General features: G+C 43.0%; 1 protein-coding gene across 2 annotated transcripts in view; it reads right to left on the bottom strand.

Moving 5' to 3' along the window:
* The window catches only part of tex10 (testis expressed 10), a 139019-nt gene that overhangs the window by 49688 nt on the left and 69274 nt on the right, over nt 1–20057 (bottom strand). For both annotated transcript variants that reach the window (XM_068004919.1, XM_068004927.1), the window contains exons 10-11: nt 12019–12107; nt 8000–8133 (exon numbers count right to left, since the gene is read on the bottom strand). In XM_068004919.1, the coding sequence (XP_067861020.1) occupies nt 8000–8133; nt 12019–12107 (223 nt within the window). The remainder of the gene's footprint in view (nt 1–7999; nt 8134–12018; nt 12108–20057) is intronic.

Below are 20057 nucleotides of genomic sequence, written 5' to 3'. Positions count from 1 at the left end.
CCACTTTTCCGCCCACTCCACCAACCCATTGATATCTTCTTGGAGTCTACAGCTATCCTCTTCACTATCAACTAAACGGCCAATTTTTGTGTCGTCTGCAAATTTGCCAATCATGCCCCCTACATTCAAGTCCAAATCATTAATATATACCACAAACAGCAAGGGATCCAACATTGAGCCCTGTGGCACACCACTGGAAACAGATTTCCATTCGCAAAGACATCCATCAACTTTTACCCTTTGTTTCCTGTTACTTAGCCAATTTTGGATCCAATTTGCCACATTTCCCTGTATCCCATGTGCCTTTACCTTTCTGACCAGTCTGCCATGTGGGACCTTGTCAAATGCCTTACTAAAATCCATGTAGACAACATCCACTGCACTACCCGCATCAATCCTTCTTGTCACTTCCTCAAAGAATTCAATCAGATTTGTACGGCATGACCTTCCCTGAACAAATCCATGCTGACTATCCCTGATTAAACCATGCCTTTCCAAGTGACAGTTTATCCTATCTCTCAGTATTGATTCGAATAGTTTGCCCACCACCAAGATAAGACTGACCGGCCTATAATTGTTCGGCCTTTCCCTTGTACCCTTTTTAAACAATGGTACTACGTTTGCAGTCTTCCAGTCCTCAGGTACCTCCCCTGTATCTAGTGAGGCTCTAGTACCCAATCATATCCTTTTTTGAGTCAGGTCACCACTATCGCCATGACATCGTATTCCCATGTGGCAATTTGCACCTGCAGCCCACCAACCTTGTTTACCACGCTTTTTGTGTTTACACACATGCACTGCAAACCAGTCTTAGACTTTCTTGTACTCTCTCTTAGTCTGATCCCACCTAATACTGTACTATTACTTGCTCTAGTGCTATCTTTCTCTCCCATTCCTTTATGCCCCTTGTTTCTCCTTTCCAATGCTACATCCTGGTGCCCATCCCCCTGCTAAATTAGTTTAACCCCCCCCACAGCACTAGCGAACCTCCCCGCGAAGACATTGGTCCAACCTTCGTTGAGGTGCAACCCGGCCTGTACAGGTCTCAGCTTCCCCAGAACTGGTCCCAATGACACAGGAATCTAAAGCCCTCCCTCTTGCACCAACTCTCCAGCCACACATTCATCTACTCTATCCTCCAGCGATTGGCACCAGGAGTAATCCGGAGATGACTATCTTTGAGGTCCTGCTTCCTAATCTCTTTCCTAGCTCCTTAAAATCTGCCTGCAGGACCTCATCCCTCTTTCTACCTGTTGTTGGTACTGATAGGGACCATGACCTCTGGCTGTGCACCCCCCACCCCCCCGCAACCCGTAGACTGTTCTGCAGCCGCTCAGTGACATCCTTGACCCTGACACCAGGGAGGCAACATACCATCCTGGAATCACGTCTGCGGCCGCAGAAACGCCAGTCTATTCCCCTAACTATAGAATCCCCTATCACTATTGCTCTCCTGACCTTTCTCCTCCCCCAGTACAGCTGAGCCACCCATGGTGCTGTGGACTTAGCTCTGGCTGCACTCCGCAGAGGAACCCTCTCCCTCACCACTGGTTAGAGAGCGAGATGCACTTAGGGGACTCCTGCACTACATGCCTGGTCCTCCTTACTACCCATTTCCTGTTCGTGATGGTTCTAGGATGAAGTTAACTCCGTTACTCCAGTGACCTGTAATATCCTGTGTGGGATCTTCATCAACAAATTATCCTAAGTTCCAAATTTAATTAAACCAAAACCTGCTTTTACTGGGGATGGGCTGTGTGTGTGCAACCGCAACTGTTAAGAATCATTGAGGGGCCCTAGGAACAGAGACAGGCGGGTATGTTCCTCAGACTGAAAATAGAGAAAGAAACCAAACAATCAATAAAAACACGATTGGCAAACACTTCCTTGTTCGAAAAAGAATCGAATTAATTGAAAGAGTGAGTGAAACGGAACCAGAGATTCTTTCTAGATGTGTAACGCACCAATTGAATTGTCGGATAAAATGCAACATTTTTGGCAGTTCTAAGTATTCACTACAAGCCCATTCACACATTATTAATCGAACAGCATTTCTCACCACTTTCTTTCATAAGATGCAGCTTTACAGAATCTTTAAATTGACAGTCTTGATCATCTAATCTCATTCTTATCCGGGAATACTGTACCATGTTATACCAGCCATCGCATGGAGCGGGGTTTGCCCACTATATGTATGCAGTGGGAGAGGTGACCATGAGCTTGGTCAAAGATATGAGTTTTCAGGAGGGTCTTAAAAGGAGGAGATGGAGATCCTATTTTAAAATATAGGCATGTTTAGAAACGTTTTCCCATTATAAATATTTACGTAGGCAGTTTCCATTGTAAATGTTGACATAAAATATTACAGGAAAGAACAACTGAGGGTAGGAAGTGTGTGCCATATGCAACATTTTTAGTAATGCACACGACTGGTATGAGGTACAAATACAGTGTCCTGGAATTTGCTCCAAAAATAACAGAGCCAAACAGCACTCACCGTTATTTAAGGGCAAGTGGAAGAGCAACTTCCAGCAAGTGCACATTCGTAGTCAAACACACAAATCCGGAAATTGCTCTACCAGATGTCCTGCTCATCCGAAATCTGCGTGGGAAGGACAGCTCGCAGGTGAAATGAATAGACCAGCACATAGTTTGTTTCCTGCTGGGCAGGAGGGCAACAAACTTACACAGAAAAAGATATGCTGGGTTTTTTTATGTCTGAACTAACTTTTAATGACGTGGTAAGTCTTAATCACGGCTAAACACCCTCTCTGGCACTGAAAATGAACTTTTAAAAATGTGGAGTCTCATTCCATCTGATTTTAATTGTTGTTGGACATTTTTTTAAAAATAATTTTTTAATTTAATTTTTAAAAAAGTTTTTCTTTGCCTCTGTTATCACTATCATTATATTGTAGAAGGTACAGCACAGGAGGTGGCCTTTCGGCCAATCATGCCTGTTCCGGCTCTTTGAAATTAGCCCCATTCCCCAGCTCTTTCCCCATAGCCCTGTAAATTTTTTCCCTTCAAGTATTTATCCAATTCCCTTTTGAAAGTTACTATTGAACCTGGTTCCACCACTCTTTCAGGCAGTGCATTCCAGATCATTACAAAGTGCTGCGGAAGAAAATGTTTCCTCATGTCGCCTCTGGCTCTTTTGCCGATCACCTTAAATCTGTGTCCTCTGGTTACCAACCTTTCTGCCACTGGAAACAGTTTCTCCTTATTTACACTATCAAAACCGTTAATGAATTTGCACACCTCTATCAAATTTCCCCTTAACCTTCTCTGTTCGAAGGAGAACAACCCCAACTTCTCCAGTCCCTCTACATAACTGAAGTCCCTCATCCCTGGCATCATTCTAGTAAATCTCTTATGCAATCTCTCTAAGGCCTTGACGTCCTTCTTATAGTGTGGTGCCCAGAATTGAACACAATACTCCAGCTGAGGCCTAACCAGTGTTTTATAAAGATTTAGCATAACTTCCCTGCTTTTGTACTATTAATAAAGCCCAGTATCCCATATGCTTTTTTTAAACAGTCTTCTCAATTGCCGGGTTTATCCCTCTCCCCTTTTTTGAATAGGGGTCTAATATTTATTACCCCCTCTTTATTTCGCCTTCTCCAACTGATGTTACATTGAATTTACTGTTGTAACTTTCACTTCCTGGTTCTGCGTCTGCACGGCTTGTCAAGGATGCTTCCATCTGATTAGTTGAGGAGACAGAGATCCTTTCCCTGCTCACAAATGCCCAGGAGAGGACACTGCACTTATTGCAGCTCACTGTTAGAGGTAGCTCCCACACTAAAGCTCGTGGATCGCTCGTGGGTAAGCTTAAACCTAATGAGTGGCGGGTGCCATTCGTACGAAAGTATGAGGTGCGAGTTGGCTATGATAGATTGGGGAACTTTACTAAAAGAGATGACGGTGGATAGGCAATGGCTAATAGTTAAAGAAAGTGTGCAGGAATTACAACAATTATTCATCCCTGTCTGGCGCAAAAATAAAACAGGAAAGGTGGCTCAAAAGAAATTAGGGATAGTATTAGATCCAAACAGGAGACATATAAAATTGCCAGAAAAAGCGGCAAGCCTGAGGATTGGGAGCAGTTCAGAATTCAGCAAAGGAGGACAAAGAGATTGATTAAGAGGGGAAAAATAGAGTATGAGAGTAAACTAGCAGGGAACATAAAAACTGACTGTAAAAGCTTCTATAAATATGCCAAGAGAAAAAGATTAGTGAAGACAAATGCAGGTCCCTTACAGTCAGAAATGGGGGAAATTATAACGGGGAACAAAGAAATGGCAGAACAATTAAACACATACTTTGGTTGTGTCTTCACAAAGGAGGACACAAATAACCTCCTGGAAATGTTAGGGAACCAAGGGTCCAGTGAGAGGGAGGAACTGAAGGAAACCAGTATTAGTAAAAAAAAGTGCTAGGGAAATAAATGGGGCTAAAGTCTGACAAATCCCCAGAATCTGATAGTCTACATCCCAGAGTACTAAAGGAAGTGGCCCTGGAAATAGTGGATGCATTGGTGATCATCTTCCAAAATTTTATAGACTCTGGAACAGTTCCTACAGATTGGAGGGTGGCAAATGTAACCCCGCTGTTTAAAAAAGGGAGAGAAAAAACAGGGAGTGGGCAAGAACATGGCAGATGCAGTATAATGTGGATAAATGTGAGGTTATCCACTTTGGTTGTAAAAACAGAAAGGCAGATTATCTGAATGGTGATAGATTGGGAAAAGGGGAGGTGCAACGAGACCTGGGTGTCCTTGTACACCAGTCGCTGGAAGCGAGCATTCAGGTGCAGCATGCAGTTAGGATGGCAAATGGTATGTTGGCCTTCATTGCAAGAGGATTTGAGTACAGGAGCAGGGATGTCTTACTGCAGTTATACAGGGCCTTGGTGAGACCACATCTGGAGTATTGTGTGCAGTTTTGGTCTCCTTATCTGATGAACGATGTCCTTGCCATGGAGGGAGTGCAATGAAGGTTTACCAGACTGATTCCTGGGATGGCAGGACTGACATATGAGGAGAGATTGGGTCGACTAGGCCTATATCCACTCAAGTTTAGAAGAATGAGAGGTGACCTCATCGAAACATAAAATTCTAACAGGACTAGACAGACTAGATGCATGGAGGATGTTCCCGATGGCTGGGGAGTCCAGAACCAGGGGTCACAGGATACAGGGTACGCCATTTAGAACGGAGATTAGGAGAAATTTCTTCACTCAGAGGGTGGTGAACCTGTGGAATTCTCTACCACAGAAGGCAGTGGAGGCCAAGTCATTAGATGTATTCAAGAAGGAGATGGATATATTTCTTAATGCTAAAGGGATCAAGGGATATGGGGGAAAAAAGAGGGAACTGGGTACTGAGTCAGACGATCAGCCATGATCATTTTGAATGGCGGAGCAGGCCCGAATGGCCTACTCTTGCTCCTATTTTCTATGTTTGCCGATCAGAGCAAATTCCGGGCCAATATATTTAACCAATCTATTAGGATTTTTACAATGTTGTGACAAGCAGCCACGACATTTGCATGGATTGCACCATGACCCATATATGAGATAAATACAGTCAAGCATGTTTGAAAACCAGAACTACAACCAAGTGACTAGAATTTGAAAAGATCTAAATACTAAGAATTGGATTTCTCGTAAATTAATGGGTTTTTGTCTGATGCACCTGTAATTGGCCAAACCCACCAAAATCAACCTATAAACCAAAAAAGGGATTAAAACAAGATAAATCTGAAAACAAATATGGTTCCCATTAAATACATAAATATATCTATCGTGCTAGTTATAGACTTATCCACTGCCTCATACCTGAATTAAAAGCTAAAACAGAAGTAAGCATCTTCACTATTGTACCAAGAACAGAATGTCAAATAATGCAAAGGTAGAAATTACATTTATTGTTGTTACTGTCCAAATTACTGATAAGTAAATGAAGCTTTCCTCAGGGCAGTGTCCTAGGCCCAATCACCTTCAGTTGCTTCATCAATGACCTTCCCTCCATCATAAGGTCAAAAGTGGGACTGTTCGCTAATGATCGCACAGTGTTTAGTTCCATTCGCAACTCCTCAGATAATGAAGCAGTCCATGCCCCTATGCAGCTACACCTGGACAACATCCAGGCTTGGGCTCATAAGTGGCAAGTAACATTCACACCAGACAAGTGCCAGGTAATGACCATCTCCAACAAGAGAGAAGAGAGAGTCCAACCACCTCCCCATGACATTCAACGGCATTACCATCGCCGAATCCCCCACCATCAACATCCTGGGGGTCAACACTGACCAGAAACTTAACTGGACCAGTCACATAAATACTGTGGCTACAAGAGCAGGTCATGGGCTGGGTATTCTGCGGCAAGTGACTCACCTCCTGACTCCACAAAGCCTTTCCACCATCTACAAGGCACAAGTCGGGGTGTGCCGGAAAACTCTCCACTTGCCTGGATGAGTGCAGCTCCAACAACACTCAAGAAGCTCGACACCATCCTGAACAAAGCAGTGCGCTTAATTGGCATCCCATCCACCACCTTAAACATTCACTCCCTCCACCACCGGCGCACTTGACTGCAGTGTGTACCATATCTACAAGATGCACTGCAGCAACTTGCCAAGACTTCAACAACAACTCCCAAACCCGTGACCTCTACCATCTAGAAGGACAAGGGCAGCAGGCAAATGGGAACACCACCACCTGCACGTTGCCCTCCAAGTCACACACTATTCGGATTTGGAAATATATCGCCATTCCTTCATCGTCGGAGGGTCAAATTTCTGGAACTCACTACCTAATAGCACTGTGGAAGTACATTCACCACACGGACTGCAGCAATTCAAGGCAGCAGCTCACCACCACCTTCTCACAGGCATTTAGGGATGGGCAATAAATGCTGGCCTTGCCAATGACGCCCACATCCCATAAATGAATAAAATAAAAAAAGAGTCATGCACCTCCTGTAACTAACCTGTTTAGAAACTTCCATCAATGCTACTCTTCAACCACTTACTAGGAGGTATAGGGGAATCATCAGAGAGGACTCTCCTTCCAATTTCCCTTCATAGCCTGTAGGAACCACCTGGCTTCTGCTGGGGAAGTCAGTGTGTAAAAGAGTGTGTTTACAAACTCACCTCATAAGTTGCTGCACACGGGTTCCCAAATGTTTCATCATCTCATCAATGACTATATTTTCACAGGAAAGTGGAAGAGTTTGGTATAAAATATGAATTTATTTTTAATTAAAACTTGAAAGATTGCAGTTTTTCCAGCTGTTTAGAATAGTTAATTGACAACAGGATATGAGGTTGCTAACACCTTGAGTATCAACTGAGAATTTCAACACCAAGGTAAAAATCCTTCAATTTTACAGATTCATTATTATGCCAGTAGAATGTTTATCCAAAGACTAGCATAAATTAAAAAACTATCTAGGGATCTGTGTATTTCTGTAATTTTATAATTGCATGTAAACCAGACAATTAAATCACAGGATTGACAGGTCACTTGCACATCTTTGCAGGTTGGCATGCTTTGCAGACAACGCCCAAGATATTTACATATGCAATTATTTTTGTTTGGAGGTGCACAGCATTCAATCTTAGAATTTAAAAAAGCGATCGATTAATTTATGCAAGTGTTCCAGGAACTGTTATCTTCTAACTGGATAACAACTTGATTTTCTATTCAGCTGTGAGATCAAGTACTGCTCGGGATTGTACTCTTAACCGTGTAGAAAGTATCTTTGCCTAATACATATGAAATAATTTACTTCAAAACTTGCAAAGAACATGAACAGTTAAGAATATAGTTCTACGGGTTTAATGACTGTAAAATAAAGTTTTATGTCTTTGACAAAAAGGTCGAAGTACTATCTAAACCACAGATCCTTTGCTGATATCAAGGGATACCATAAAGCCCAGGCTATGCCTGCTGTCATTCAGTATTAGTGTCACTGCAAAGTGTAATGAGTTACCTCAGTCAAGGCCCAATGGTGTACAAACTGGTCTTGATCAGTCACATAAAGACGGACAGATGAAAACTGGGATTCGCTTATATGAGGATTACTGCTGCTGTTTTGGAGCCAACTCAATTCTTCTCCTGAGAATCCTGCAATAAAGAAAGAAAGTGAACAGAAGAGACACAATTAACAATTACAAACACATTTTCCATAAACCCTTAGCAAAACCACTCCTTTTTTTAAACAATTGACCCATTTTGATGATATCTCTGATACACCATGTAGATAGACAACACATTTAACAAATCCTTTACTGTATGTGTACCTACAGGGAAGTCCACTCACTTCACTGTTAGCATAAAAATATCAATAACCATGATATAACAACAGAAATTAAATCTGTTATGATAGTGTTTGAATCCCTTTAGTTCCCCCTTGGGAAGACACATCACTGTTGGGATTCCTTCCACTTCGCTCCAGATGACCTTGGAAGCCAATGCCCAACTAGTAAAGTGGCCATGACCAAACAAACAGCAGGACGTTTACTTGTGGTCGGTGCTGGCCGGTGCTGGCCATCTGTGCATTTTAGCGGATTATACTACAACAGTATCCCTCCCCGCACATAGTTGGGTTTCACACATCATTAACTGGGATACAATCAGTGTAAAAGGTATAGAGGGCGCAGAATTCTTAAATTGCATTCAGGAGAACTTTTTTAGCTAGTATGTAGCAAGCCCAACAAGAACGGGGGAGGGGGGGGGGGGGGGGCAGTCCTGGACTTAGTTTTAGGGAATGAAGCTGGACAGGTGGAAGGAGTATCAGTGGGAGAACATTTTGGTGGGAGTGATCATAATTCAGTTAGATTTAGAATAATTATGGAAAAGGACAAAGATAGAACAGGAGTAAAAATTCTCAATTGGGGAAAGGCCAATTTTACTAAGCTGAGAAGTGATTTAGCAAAAGTGGACAGGAAACAGCGACTTGAAGGTAAATTAGTGTCAAAGCGGTGGGAGGCATTCAAGGGAGATATAGTGAGGGTTCAGAACAAACACGTTCCCACAAAGAAAAAGGGTGGGACTGCCAAATCTAGAGCCCCCTGGATGACAAGGAGCATTCAGGGTAAGATACGGCAAAAAAGGGACGCTTATGTCAGATACCGAAAGCTCAATACTGCAGAAAGCCTAGAGGTGAAATTAAAAAAAGAAATTAGGAAAGTCAAGAAACGGCATGAAAAAATACTGGCATGTAAAATTAAGGAAAACCCAAAGATGTTTTATAAATACATAAAGAGCAAGAGAATAACTAAGGAAAAAGCAAGGCCTATTAGAAACCAAAAAGGTGAGGAGCCGGAAGATGTGGGTACGGTTCTTAATGAATACTTTGCATTTGTCTTCACAAAAGAGGGGGACGATTCAGAGATTACAGTTGAGGAGGAGGAGTGTGAAATATTGGAGGGGATAAACATAGCGATAGAGCAAGTATTAAGGGGTTTAGCATCTTTGAAAGTAGATAAATCACCAGGTCCAGATGAAATGTATCCCAGGCTGTTAAGAGAAGCAAGGGAGGAAATAGTGGAGGCTCTGACCATCATTTTCCAATCCTCCCTGGCTACAGGCATAGTGCCAGAGGATTGAAGGACTGCTAACGTCGTACCGTTGTTTAAAAAGGGAGAAAGGGATAGACTGAGTAATTATAGGCCAGTCAATCTAACCTCAGGCAGGCAAACTATTGGAATCAATTCTGAGGGACAGTATAAATAGTCATTTAGAAAGGCACGGGTTAATCAAGGACAGTCAGCATGGACTTGTTAAAGGAAGGTCGTGCCTGACTAACTTGATTAAATTTTTTGAGGCGGTAACAAGGAGAGTCGATGTTGTCTACATGGATTTTAGCAAGGCTTTTGACGAGGTCCCACATGGCAGACTGGTCAGAAAAGTAAAAGCCCATGGGATCCAAGGGAAAGTGGCAAGTTGGATCCAAAATTGGCTCAGGTGACAGGAAGCAAAGGGTAATGGTTGACGGGTGTTTTTGTGACTGGAAGGCTGTTTCCATCAGGATTCCACAGGGCTCAGTACCAGGTCCCTTGCTTTTTGTGGTATATATTGATTAGGACTTGAATGTAGGGTGTATGATTAACAAGTTTGCTGATGATACAAAAATTGGCCTTGTGGTTGATAGGTGAGGAGGAAAGCTGTAGACTGCAGGAAGATATCAATGGACTGATCAGGTGGGCAGAAAAGTGGAGAATGGAATTCAATCTGGAGAAGTGTGAGATAATGCATTTGGGGAGGGCAAACAAGGCAAGGGAATACATAGTAAATGGGAGGATACTGAGGTGTAGAGGAACAGAATGCACGACCACAGATCCCTGAAGGTAGCAGTACAGTTAGATAAGGTGGTTAAGATACTTTTCTTTATTAGCCGAGGCATAGAATATAAGCCATGATGTGGCGATGCCGGTGATGGACTGGGGTGGACAAATGTAAGGAATTGCACAACACCCGGTTATAGTCCAACAGCTTTATTTGAAATCACAAGCTTTCGGAGCTTTGCTCCTTCGTCAGGTGAAGTCTTTAAGAAGGAGCAAAGCTCCGAAAGCTTGTGATTTCAAATAAAGCTGTTGGACTATAACCGGGTGTTGTGCATCTCCTTACATAGAATATAAGGGTAGGGAGGTTATGCTAGAACTGTATAAAATGTTAGTTAGGCCACAGCTAGAGTACTGCGTACAATTCTGGTCACCACATTTCAGGAAAGATGTGATTGCACTCGAGAGGGTACAGAGGAAATTTACAAGGATGTTGCCAGGACTGGAGAATTTTAGCTAAGAGGAAAGATTAGATAGGCTAGGGTTGTTTTCTTTGGAACAAAGGAGGCAGAGAGGAGATTTAATTGAGGTATATAAAATTATGAGGGGCCTAGATAGAGTAGATAGGGAGGACTTATTTCCCTTAGCAGAGGGGGTCAGTGACCAAGGGGCATAGATTTCAAGTAATTGGTAGAAGGATTAGAGGGGTGCTGAGGAGTATTTTTTTCCACCCAGAGGGTGGTGGGGGTCTGGAACTCACAGCCTGAAAGGGTGGTAGGAGGCAGAAACCCTCCACTCATTTAAAAGGTACTTAGATGTGCACTTGAAGTGCCAAAACCTACAGGGCTATGGACCAAGTGCTAGAAAGTGGGATTAAGCTGGATTGCTCTTTTACGGCCGGCACAGACACGATGGGCCGAATAGCCTCCTTCTGTGCCATAACTTTCTATGATCAATGGTTCATGCCAACCTGCACCAAAGTTTCTTGGTCTTGGGTAAGTTGGGTATGTCCCCAAAAGGAGAGCATGTGTAGTCCATAGTAGGGCAATCAGGAACTCAGTGTGGATTGCTTGGTAGCTTGGTTTGGAAACTCTTAAGAACAATGATGGTTTCCCACACGTACAAATATCCACTGGCCAAAAACAAAATAATGTGGCCAAGGGGGTGCACAGCAGACAATATGCTCCCAGGCCTACATCAACGACCTCAGATTTGGGTACCAGAAGGAATGCAACAGCAACCCAAGGACGACTGTGTCCTAATTTTTCTCCTCCACATTTGGGAGGTATCTCCGAACTGCACCTCTTAAAATCCTGCCTGAGATTAGTAACCCAGTAATTTGGAGAAATAAAACCAACCTCATCCACTGCTTTGCAACTGCATGCTTGCATTCCAATATGTTCCCGGAATGCCATTCGGACTTTTCTTAAAAAACACATCGGTATAAAAGAAATTCTGTACTGCTTGCTACTGTAATTGTATGAAGATAATATATTTCATTTAAAAAGGCCTATGAAATTTACATATCACGAGTGAAACATGACAGTGATTGTGTGTATACAGTAGAGATGTATGGTTGGACGACTATGAACAAATTGGGCTTATTGAGAAAAAAAATAGACTACAGAAAAAAGTGAATTTGTGGAATCCATTGTTTACTGCATTCAAACAAAATCATGAATTTTAGTTTTTAAATGCAAGTTAAAGAAAAGTGAACGGTAAGCACCTGTCAGTGTAGAAAACAGAAAACTGAAGTAATCTACATCGTTGACTAGACTGTCCGGAAGTGAAGTAGCCCATCCACCAAAAGATGACCTAGAATGAAATAATGGACAGCCTTAAGTGTCTGGCATACTTTTATGCTGCACAAATGCATATAAGAAAGTCACAATAAGAATAAAAACGGACGGGCCATCCGGCATCGGACCACTAGGCACCGGACACAACAAAGGCAAACTAAGCCAGGCGACCCTGCGAAGTCCTCCTCACCAACATCTGGGTACTTGTGCCAAAATTGGGAGAGCTGTCCCACAGACTAGTCAAGCAACAGCCTGACATAGCCATATTCACAGAATCATACCTTTCAGCCAACGTCCCAGACTCTTCCATCACCATTCCTGGGTATGTCCTGTTTCACCGGCAGGACAGACCCACTAGAGGTGGCGGTACAGTGGTATACAATAAGGACATCTCATGACATCAGGTCAAACATGGGCAAGGAAACCTCTTGCTGATTACCACCTACCACCCTCCCTCAGCTGATGAATCAATCCTCCTCCATGTTGAGCACCACTTGGAGGAAGCACTGAGGGTAGCTAGGGCACAGAATGTACTCTGGGTGGAGGACTTCAATGTCCATCACCAAGAGTGGCACTACTGACCGAGCTAACCAAGTCCTGAAGGACATAGCTGCCAGACTGGGCCTGCGGCAGGTGGTGAGCGAACCAACACAAGAGAAAAACCGACTTGACCTTGTCCTCACCAATCTACCTGCCATAGGTGCACCTGTCCATGACAGTATTGGTAGGAGTGACCACCGCACAGTCCTTATGGGGACGAAGTCCTGTCTTCACACTGAGGAAACCATAAACGGGATAGATTCAAAACAGATCTAGCAGCTCAAAACTAGGCATCCATGAGGCGGTGTGGGCCAGCAGCAGAATTGTATTCCAAAACAATCTGTAACCTCATGGCTTGGCATATTCCTTTCTCTACCATTATCAACAAGCCAGGGGATCAACCCTGGTTCAATGAGGGGTGTAGAAGAGCATGCCAGGAACAGCAACAAGCATACCTAAAAATGAGGTGCCAAACTGGTGAAGCTACAACACAGGACTACATGCATGCTAAACAGCAGAAGAACATAAGAACATAAGAACATAAGAAATTGGAGCAGGAGTAGGCCAATCGGCCCCTCGAGCCTGCTCCGCCATTCAATAAGATCATGGCTGATCTGATCCCAACCACAAATCTAAAGAACACAAGAAGTCGGAGCAGGACCCGGCCACATAGCCCCTGGGCCCTCTCCGCCACCCACAGGGCATTGACCGATCCGAACTCAGCTTCATGTCCAATTTCCTGCCCGCTCCCCATAACCCCTAATTCCCTTTACTTCTAGGAAACTGTCTATTTCTGTTTTAAATTTATCTAATGATGTAGCTTCCACAGCTTCCTGGGGCAGCAAATTCCACAGACCGACCACCCTCTGAGTGAAGAAGTTTCTCCTCATCTCAGTTTTGAAAGAGCAGCCCCTTATTCTAAGATTATGCCCCCTAGTTCTAGTTTCACCCATCTTTGGGAACATCCTTACTGCATCCACCCGATCAAGACCCTTCACAATCTTATATGTTTCAATAAGATCGCCTCTCATTCTTCTGAACTCCAATGAGTAGAGTCCCAATCTACTCAACCTCTCCTCATATGTCCACCCCCTCATCCCCGGGATTAACCGAGTGAACCTTCTTTGTACTGCCTCGAGAGCAAGTATGTCTTTTCTTAAGTATGGAGACCAAAACTGTATGCAGTATTCCAGGTGCGGTCTCACCAATACCTTATATAACTGCAGCAATACCTCCTTGTTTTTATATTCTATCCCCCTAGCAATAAAAGCCAACATTCCGTTGGCTTTCTTGATCACCTGCTGCACCTGCATACCAACTTTTTGATTTTCTTGCACTAGGACCCCCAGATCCCTTTGTACTGCAGTACTTTCCAGTCTCTCGCCATTAAGAAAATAACTTGCTCTCTGATTTTTCCTGCCAAAGTGCATAACCTCACATTTTCCAATATTATATTGCATCTGCCAAATCTCCGCCCACTCACCCAGCCTGTCTATATCTCCTTGCAGGTTTTTTATGTCCTCCTCACTCTCTACTTTCCCTCCCATCTTTGTATCATCTGCAAATTTTGATATGTTGCACTCGGTCCCCTCCTCCAAATCGTTAATATAGATTGTAAAGAGTTGGGGACCCAGCACCGACCCCTGTGGAACACCACTGGTTACTGGTTGCCAGTCCGAAAATGAACCATTTATCCCAACTCTCTGCTTCCTGTTCGATAACCAATCCTCCACCCATGCCAGAATATTACCCCCAATCCCGTGATTTTTTATCTTAAGTAATAATCTTTTATGTGGCACCTTGTCGAATGCCTTCTGGAAGTCTAAATACACTATGTCCACTGGTTCCCCTTTATCCACCCTATACGTTATATCCTCTAAAAGGACATTAATGAACCAGTTGGGTTTTTAATGACAATCCAATAGCTTTATGGTCACTTTTACTGATAACAGCTTTTTTCTCCCCCAGATTTCCAGATTGGTTAAACGGAATTTAAATTCTCAAACTGCCATGGTGGGATTTGAACTCCCATTCACTGGATTATTAGTCCAGGCCTCTGGATTACTAGTTTAGTTACATAACCACTACACTACTGTACCCATAAACATGCTATATAGACAGAGCTAAGTGATTCCACAACCAACGGATCAGATCAAAGCTCTGCAGTCCTGCCACATCCAGTCGTGAAAGGTGGTGTACAATTAAACAACGGGAGGAGGAAGCTCTGTGAACATCCCCATCCTCAATGATGGCAGAGGCCAGTACGTGAGTGCAAAAGACAAGGCTGAAGCGTTTGCAACCATTTTCAGCCAGAAGTGCCGAGTGGATGATCCATCTCGGCCTCCTCCCGATATCCCCACCATTACAGAAACCAATCTTCAGCCAATTCGATTCATTTCACGTAATGTCAAAAAACAGCTTAGTGCACTGGATACAGCAAAGGCTACGGGCCCTGACAACATCCCGGCTGTAGTGCTGAAGACTTGTGCTCCAGTAATAGCCGTGCCTCTAGCCAAGTTTTTCCAGTACCGCAACAACACTGGCATCTACCCGACAATGTGGAAAATTGCCCAGATATGTCCTGTCCACAAAAAGCAGGACGAATCCAATCCGGTCAATTACCATCCCACAGTCTACTCTCAATTATCAGCAAAGTGACGGAAGCTGTCGTCGACAGTGCTATCAAGCTGCATTTACTCACCAACAATCTGCTCACCGATGCTCAGTTTGGGTTCCGCCAGGACCACGCGCCTCCAGACCCCATTACAGCCTTGGTGCAAACATGGACAAAAGTGCTGAATACCTGAAGTGAAGTGAGGTGAGAGTGACTGCCTTTGACATCTAGGCAGCATTTAACCGAGTGGGGCACCAAGGAGCCCCAGTAAAATTGAAGTCAATGAGAATCAGGGGGAAAACTCTCCAGTGGCTGGAGTCATACCTAGCACAAAGGAAGATGGTAGTGGTTGTTGGAGGCCAATCATCTCAGCCCCAGGACATTGCTGCAGGAGTTCCTCAGAGTACTGTTGTAGGTCCAATCATCTTCAGCTGCTTCATCAATGACCTTCCCTCAATCATAAGGACAGAAATGGGGATGTTCGCTGATGATTGCACAGTGTTCCGTTCCATTCACAATCCCATACATAATGAAGCAGTCTGTGCCCACATGCAGCAAGACCTGGACAACGTCCAGGCTTGGGCTGATAAGTGGCAAGTAACATTCCCGCCAAATAAGTGCCAGGCAATGACCATCTCCAACAAGAGAGCATCTAACCACCTCCCCATGACATTCAACGGCATTACCATCGCCGAATCCCCCACCATCAACATCCTGGGGGGTCACCATTGACCAGCAACTTAACTGGACCAGCCATATAAATACTGTGGCTACAAGAGCAGGTCAGAGGCTGGGTATTCTGCGGCGAGTGACTCACCTCCCGACTCCCCAAAGCCTTTCCACCATCTACAAGGCTCAAGTCAGGAGTGTGATGGAATACTCTCCACTTGCCTGATGAGTGCAGTTCCAACAACACTCAAGAAGCTTGACACCATCCAGGACAAAGCAGCCCGCTTGATTGGCACCCCATTCACCATCCTAAACATTCACTCCCTTCACCACCAGCACACTGTGGCTGCAGTGTGTACCACCGACACGATGCAACTCACCAAGGTATTTTCGACAGCACCTCCCAAACCCGTGACCTCTACCATCTAGAAGGTCATGGGCAGCAGGCGCATGGGAACAACACCACCTGCACATTCCCCTCCAAGTCACACACCATCCCGACTTGGAAATATACCGCTGTTCCTTCATAGTCGCTGGGTCAAAATCCTGGAACTCCCTACCTAACAGCACTGTGGGAGAACCTTCACCACACTGACTGTAGCGGTTCAAGGCTGCGGCTCACCACCACTTTCTCAAGGGAAATTAGGGATGGGCAATAAATGTTGGTCTTGCCAGCGACGTACACATCCCATGAAAAAAAAACACCAAAACTTACAATTTAAACTAATAAGCAGATAACTTCCCTTCTGTGGAGACTACACATGCAACAGAAGTTTTACTTCAATGAGTTACAAAAAGAGTCAACATAAACACATTTGAAAAATTCTCATGCATTTTAATAGAAATTTTCACACCGTTCTTGGTAGTGAAAAGAGTAAACAAACTGCTTAAGATCAGAATGAATAGCACTCAATGTGTAACCAGGCTACAATCTAAATAGGTCATATTTAAAGATTTGAACATAAATCTACAGTCTGTTTTATATCGTTTTTCATAAGTTAAGACCTTCTAAAGACAAATATTTAGCAAATACAACATTTTTCCTTTACTTTGAATCCATAGATTAAGGTAGCATATTTGAAAAGAGCTCTATTGCCCAAGTTTTTTTATGTTAAATAGATCTGTCACTCAACAAGATGCGTTAATATCAATGTTTACTTTGTGACCATCTACTCTGTTCCTCGAGACCAAAATAAATATGTTAATGTTGAATAAAAATTATTCAATAAAAGAACTTGCAATTATATAGTGCCATTCATGATCGAGACATCCCAAAGCACTAAATAGTCAATGATGCAGTTTTGAAGTGTAGTCATTGTTGTAGTGTAGGAAACATGGCAGCCAATTTGTGCAAAGCAAGTTCCCACAAACAGTAATGAGGCAAATGACCAGGTAATCAGTTTTGTTTAGTGATGTTGGTTGAGGGATAAATATTGGCCAGGACACCAGGAGAACACCCCTGCTTTTCTTCGAATAGTGCCATGGAATCTTTCACATCCACCTGAGAGAGCAGATGGGCCCTCAATTTAACGGCTCATCTGAAAGACGGCACCTCCGACGGTGCAGCACCCTCTCAGTACTGCACTGAAGTGTCAGCCTAGATTATGTGCTCAAGTTCCTGGGTGGGCTTGAACCCCAAACGACCATCTGACTCACCTGCTGGAATTCCATACTTGACTAACATGCTGTATACTTCCAGGATTTGTAGATTTTCTTTTTAGCATATGTTTGACATGTTAGTTGCATTCTAAGATTTATTGAGACATGCTATAGACAAATATATTTCTTTATTGCTGGTCGAGAAATGTCTCTCAACAGCAATTAGCAACGTTGAAAATTAAACAAGTTTTATGATTGTTTAGTTTTATGAAGTTTAGTTTTAGCTTATATTCTATAGCAAAATCTGTATTGAAAAGTGGCTGAAGTTACAAAAAAGGCTGAAAAGGTTACCCAGCGTAGGTCAATGAGTAAGACAGATGGGGAAAAAACAAAAAGCAATTATGTCCCAGACTGAGTGATTTATTTTTCTTGAATGCTATTGCTCTGTATTACTGGTGTTAACCAGATCATGATGCAGTTTTGGGAGATATTATCTCAGGCACGTGTTACCAATGGATATTACTAATGATTTGAGATAATGGATGGTTATCTGTACATATCCCTTCTCGCAACCTCAAAATAAATACTGAAAATTAATCTCAGCTGTATACCAACTGAAGAGACAGATTGAAGAATTTCATTTAAAAATAAACAGATCAAACACAAATGAACTTTTCATTCAATCTTACTGATTTTAATTGGTGATGGCATTGATATTGCAAGGGACAAATCAATGCTGAAGGCACGTTTGTTTCTATCCCCCTCCTTCGTAAAATAAAGAAAATACTGACAATAAACCTCAGCTTTGCACACCGAAAACATTAGAACTCAAGAATTTAAATAGATCAAATGCACTCCTACATGGTGCACAACCTGTGGTTCAGTGGAATCATAACTGAAGAGATTAATGCTGCAACACACATTTGTTACTTTCCGATTTTGACAAATGGTGGACAGTGAAGTTTATGGTAAACTGAGTGGAATACAATTTAACAGGAAGAAACTGGTTCCACTAAATTTGGAAGTAGTACATAAAGATGCTGCTATGAAAGAGGATTCTATTTAATTTAATATTTTTACTCATTGGGACAATTACGGAAAATGTGATTATTTGTTTTCAATTGAAGTCTTCAAATTAACAGACTTCAGCTGCATTTTATGTTTTTTTTCCATTTATAATTATTGTAAAGCTTTCTTAAAACGAGGCATCAAGCTCAATTTGTAAGGCCGAGTTATGAGCTATTCTTTCATGGTCCAAATTTTTCAAAAACAAAGACAGTTCTCAAACAAAAAAAGGGAAGACCAGATTATTTCTGTCCTATTTTGTGAGGCCTTCACAATGTGAACAATGCCTAGTGTCACAAATCACCAGGTGTCAAGTAGGTGATATTCAAATTACCTAGTGCTATTAAGACACTATGGGGACGAAATTCGCTTGGGCCTATTTTTGGGCCCAAGTTCAGCACTGCGCAAGCAGCACACATCCAAACTGAAAGGCCCGAGGCCGACCAGAAATTGGGGCTTATTTAAATATTCTGGGCGAGCTGCTAGCACCTGATGTGCCTCCACAGACAGCCCACCCTTCAGGGGGATTGAATTTTGGGCCGCTCACTTCGTTGGCAGCGCCCTCAGGTTAGTCCCGGGAAGGGGAGGCAGCAGGTGGGAGGCCGATCTCAGCTGGCAGGAGTGCTGTGGAGCTGGAAGGAGCATGCCTGCTCCTCATGACTCCACATTAAACTTAAAAGAAAATTTTTTACTTATTGTTTTGGTGGCAGCCACTTGCAGGGTTGCATTCACGGCAGCAAAACCTGAGCAGAACAAGCCCAGCGCCTGCTCTGCTTGGGGCAGCCCAATTTCCTCCAAGGAATCCTAAACCAGGTGTTCGGCAACTCATTAGCATGGGCAAGTGGCCTACTGCCTGTTTAGGCGACCGCCTGAATATTGCCCGAGGCCAATATGATGTCAGACGTTTTGCAGGCGTCCTTGGAGTGCAGAACAGAGTCCTTCAAAATTGATTATTTTTGGCCTGGAAAACGGGTGCAACAGTAACCAATTTCTATCCCTATATGCCTGCTGCACAAGACGGCTGCAATGACTATAGATAGTGTGATAAAATACATCTGAGCAAGTTGTCAGTATGATATAGAATACTGCCATCTACAGGAAAATCATGGTTATAATCCATATAAAATGCTCGATTGCCAAAAAAATGAATTGATCAGAAACCTTCAATTGTGGCAGAAAATAAAGCTTTTAAAGCGAAGTTCAAATCAAGTTACAAACTAGAACTGTTCTTTTCTTAGACAAACTAAAGGAATTAAATAAGTCTGTTCCTAATTAGAGTTCTACATGTTTAATATTCTGATAATACAAGATCATTCTACCATATTTTCAGGAACACACATTCCACTCAGCAGTACTTTAAACATTTAGAACTCTAATTTTAGGGTTCCCTGTTGGTACCTTAAGTTTACCGAGTGAGAAATTGAGCCACAGACCAGAAAGGATGCAGGTTGAATTCCTGGACTGAGTTTTGTGACCCAT

This window comes from Heptranchias perlo, chromosome 2 (assembly GCF_035084215.1).
Source record: "Heptranchias perlo isolate sHepPer1 chromosome 2, sHepPer1.hap1, whole genome shotgun sequence".
Taxonomy (NCBI): Eukaryota; Metazoa; Chordata; class Chondrichthyes; order Hexanchiformes; family Hexanchidae; genus Heptranchias; species Heptranchias perlo.
Note: the sequence above shows the minus strand (reverse complement) of the source record. Positions and strands in the feature narration are given on the sequence as shown.